A 3,533-nucleotide genomic window follows, 5' to 3' on the forward strand; every position below is an offset into this window, starting at 1 on the left:
CCCCCCCGCCCCGGCAGCTTCCAGCCCTGCGCCTCGGTGAAAGGGTTAATCTCTTCTGCGGGTACAAACAGGTCCGCAGAGTCCCTGGCTGGCGACAGATGGTCACTTTCTTTGGGCCACAAAGGGATGGGATGGAGAGCGGGGCGGCATACAAATGGGCAGCTCACGTGACCCCCCCCCCGCCAGGCGCTTGACGTGGGGGGGAGCAGATGGCGCGTGCCGGGGAAGACTGACGCAGGAGGGAGGAGGGGCGGAGGGGCGGGGCCTGCCAGCCAGGCAGCCACCCCCCCCCCTACCCCGCCAGAACTAGCCTGCCTATATAACCGCAGCCTCTCTCCCCGCAGCCTCCGAGAATAATGCAAAAATAAAGGGGAGGGGAGCGCGCCCACCCTCCGCCAAGGCCACGCTTCCCGGGAGCAACAGGGTTATGAGACCGTCCCCGCGAAGGAGTCTCTGAGGAAGGCCAGGTAAGGCTAGGAGGACGACTCCGGCTCTCTGGGCAGCGATCGGCGGCTCGGCCCAACGGTGCCCCCCGAGCGCTGCCTCCCGGCTCGAGGAGCGACGCGGCTGACTCGGTCCCAACTGAAGGGAGGCAAACCCCACGGGGAGTGGGGGGGGGGCGAAGACTTAAAGCTCCGTTTAGACGGGACTGGCGGGGCAATCCTGCCTCCCTGGCTCAGAAGGGAGTCCCGGGGAACTTGCTCCTCTGAGCCACGCGTCTCGTCTTCCCGGGAGGCGCGCACCGGAGTGCAGACAGTGAGGATTGGCTGTGCCGGAGAGAAACGCCGGGAAAGGCTACGGGCAGGTGGATACACTGGTTTGGGTTTCCTTCAAACCCTGTGCGTGTCTGGGGGATGACTGGGGACCCTGTGATGAGGATTTTATCTGTCTATAGCTATCTGTCCTAGAGACAGACAGACAGACAGATTTCAGCTGAGTAGGTACAACGTGTCCGCCAATCGAGTCAACGCTGGGAACTGACTTGATTTGTTTTTGGTTAAGCCCACAGCGGAGAGTGCCAAGCCGGAGCAAAAGAGAACGGCTACCTGTTCACGGAGGGAGGTTTCAAAGAGCTGAATCAGCTCCCTCTAAGCTGTGGAGTCTTGTGAGCAAAAATTCTACGTTGTGAGGTGCTGGCATTAAAGTTGTGAGCGAGCGATTTGTCTGCTGCATAACCTAGTTTGCTCTGGAGCCATCCTTCCTGAGCTAAGACCAAAATGTGGGAGCCGGAGGCTAAAAACCTGCGAGCCAGCTCACACTAACTCAGCTTAGAGGGAACACTGGTTCCGGAGCCCTTGGCTGACCCGGAGGTCCAACTGTTGCGCTGCTGTGGGTCTCCTTGCCCGGCGGCGGCGGGGGGGGGGGGTTTGCTAGCACTGTGCGTCCTCTGCCCGGCTCCTGTCCCTCCATTCCCCCCTCATTAGGAAGCGTCTCTCCCGTGCCCCTCATTCAGACCGAGCGCGCCCTGTTGATTAGCGAGGCGGCGGCTGCACCTGAGGCCCGCCCGTCTGGCCAGCAGAGTTTTGCCCGACTCCGAACAGTTGGGGCGAGTGTGGCGGCTATTGTACGGGACGGCATCGGCCACTATTGTGGAGAGGAGGCGGGAATGAAAGGGAGACCCAAGAAAGGCATACGGCATGCTCCGGCGGGAGGCTGACTGGCAAGTTGCCCTGTTGAGTCTGCAGAGGGCATTTTCTTAAAAACGAGTCTTCGATTGCGGGTTAAATTTATTTCTGTTTCGAATCTGGGTCACCGCCAGTAATATAAAGGCGTTAGCTCAAGCTATTTGAGAGGGTGGATCTGTAGAGGGGAAGTGCAGAGGAAATTAGAAGTTTGTTGCAGGGAAATGTGGAATGGGGAGCCTCAGTTTGAACTGCTGAGTGCAACGAACCGTCTTTTAAAAACAAACCACATACAAACACGGCTCAGATATAATTAGATGGTTATTTGGGAATCGGGATAGAAACTCCTCTCCCATTGACGTCTGTCATCAAAGTCCTATTGATCTGAGTGCCGGCTAAATTAATGCGGAAGGAGAGTTTTGCGGTAGGATCCTGTTCGCGTCCTTGGCTGGATGCACAGTTCCATTTGGATGACGGTTCTTTTGGCTGAACGCGTTTCTCTTGTGGTTTCTCACGCATGCAGGATTTGCAGAATGACCAAATCGTTCAGCGAGAGCGGGCTGATGGCGGAAGCCCAGCCTCAAGGTCCCCCGAGCTGGACTGACGACTGCCTCAGTTCCCAGGACGAGGCGGACAAGAAAGAGGAGGATCTGGAAGCGATGCACACCGAGGAGGATTCCCTGAGAAACGGCGAGGAAGAGGAGGAAGAGGACGACTTGGAAGAAGAGGAGGAGGAGGAGGAGGAGGAGGAAGACGAGGAGGAAGACGAGGACGATCAGAAGCCCAAGAGGCGGGGCCCCAAGAAGAAGAAAATGACCAAGGCGCGACTGGAGCAACGGCGCATGAAGGCCAATGCCCGGGAGCGGAATCGCATGCACGGCCTCAACGCCGCCCTGGACAACCTGCGCAAAGTGGTGCCCTGCTACTCCAAGACCCAGAAGCTGTCCAAGATCGAGACGCTGCGCCTGGCCAAGAACTACATCTGGGCGCTCTCCGAGATCCTGCGCTCCGGCAAGAGCCCGGACCTGGTCTCCTTCGTGCAGACCCTCTGCAAGGGCTTGTCGCAGCCCACCACCAACTTGGTGGCCGGCTGCCTGCAACTCAACCCGCGGACTTTCTTGCCGGAGCAGAGCCCAGACGGACCGGCCCACCTGCCGCCCGCCGGCACGTCCTTCCCGGGCCACCCTTACACCGCCTACCAGTCGCCGGGGCTTCCCAGTCCGCCTTACGGCACCATGGACAGCTCCCACCTCTTCCACCTCAAGGCGCCGCACTCCTTCGGGGCTGCGCTGGAGCCCTTCTTCGAGAGCGCCCTGGCCGAGTGCGCCAGCCCTTCCTTCGACGGGCCCCTCAGCCCGCCGCTCAGCATCAACGGGAACTTCTCCTTCAAACACGAACCTGCCAACGACTTCGAGAAAAGCTATGCCTTCACCATGCACTACCCGGCCGCCGCCGGCCTGGCGGGCGCCTCGGGCCACGGCTCCATCTTCTCCTGCTCCGCCTCGCGCTGCGAGATCCCCGTGGACACCCTCATGCCCTACGAGAGCCATGCCCATCACGAGCGAGTCATGAGTGCCCAACTCAACGCCATATTTCACGATTAAGCCCTTCGAGACGCGTCGGCGTCAGGGGGTGCGGAGGATCATCGGCGACTGCCTTGCGGACAAAGGGCGGCAGCATCCCCTCACCCACCCACCCGGCGCCGCGGCTGCCAAGTGCACAGAGACACACAGAGAGAGACCTCCAAGCGTCAGAGTATTATCTTTGCTGCCTTCAGGAGCTGTGGGGATGTTACTTCCTGCTTCCCTTCTCTTATTTCCCCCCAGTTCTCACCCAATCGAACCCTCCACCGGCAATTGGGTGTAGAGGGGTTCGCTCGTCTCTCCATTAATTTGATCGGGACAACAAAAC

At 59.8% G+C, this 3,533-nt stretch overlaps 1 protein-coding gene across 1 annotated transcript; it reads left to right on the forward strand.

Annotated features, from left to right (window-relative positions):
- Positions 1-2,155: 2,155 nt before the first annotated feature.
- On the forward strand, positions 2,156-3,226 carry NEUROD1 (neuronal differentiation 1). The gene has a single exon (XM_015406083.1). It carries the CDS (start codon positions 2,156-2,158, stop codon positions 3,224-3,226), a length of 1,071 nt encoding a protein of 356 aa, XP_015261569.1.
- Positions 3,227-3,533: the final 307 nt, after the last annotated feature.

The sequence above is a fragment of the Gekko japonicus genome, unplaced genomic scaffold (assembly GCF_001447785.1).
Source record: "Gekko japonicus isolate JY-2015 unplaced genomic scaffold, Gekko_japonicus_V1.1 scaffold630, whole genome shotgun sequence".
NCBI classification, from domain to species: Eukaryota; Metazoa; Chordata; class Lepidosauria; order Squamata; family Gekkonidae; genus Gekko; species Gekko japonicus.

What these genes read in the sequence shown, in the direction of transcription:
- NEUROD1 (XM_015406083.1), top strand. Translation starts at nt 2,156, where the DNA reads ATGACCAAATCGTTCAGCGAGAGCGGGCTGATGGCGGAAGCCCAGCCT.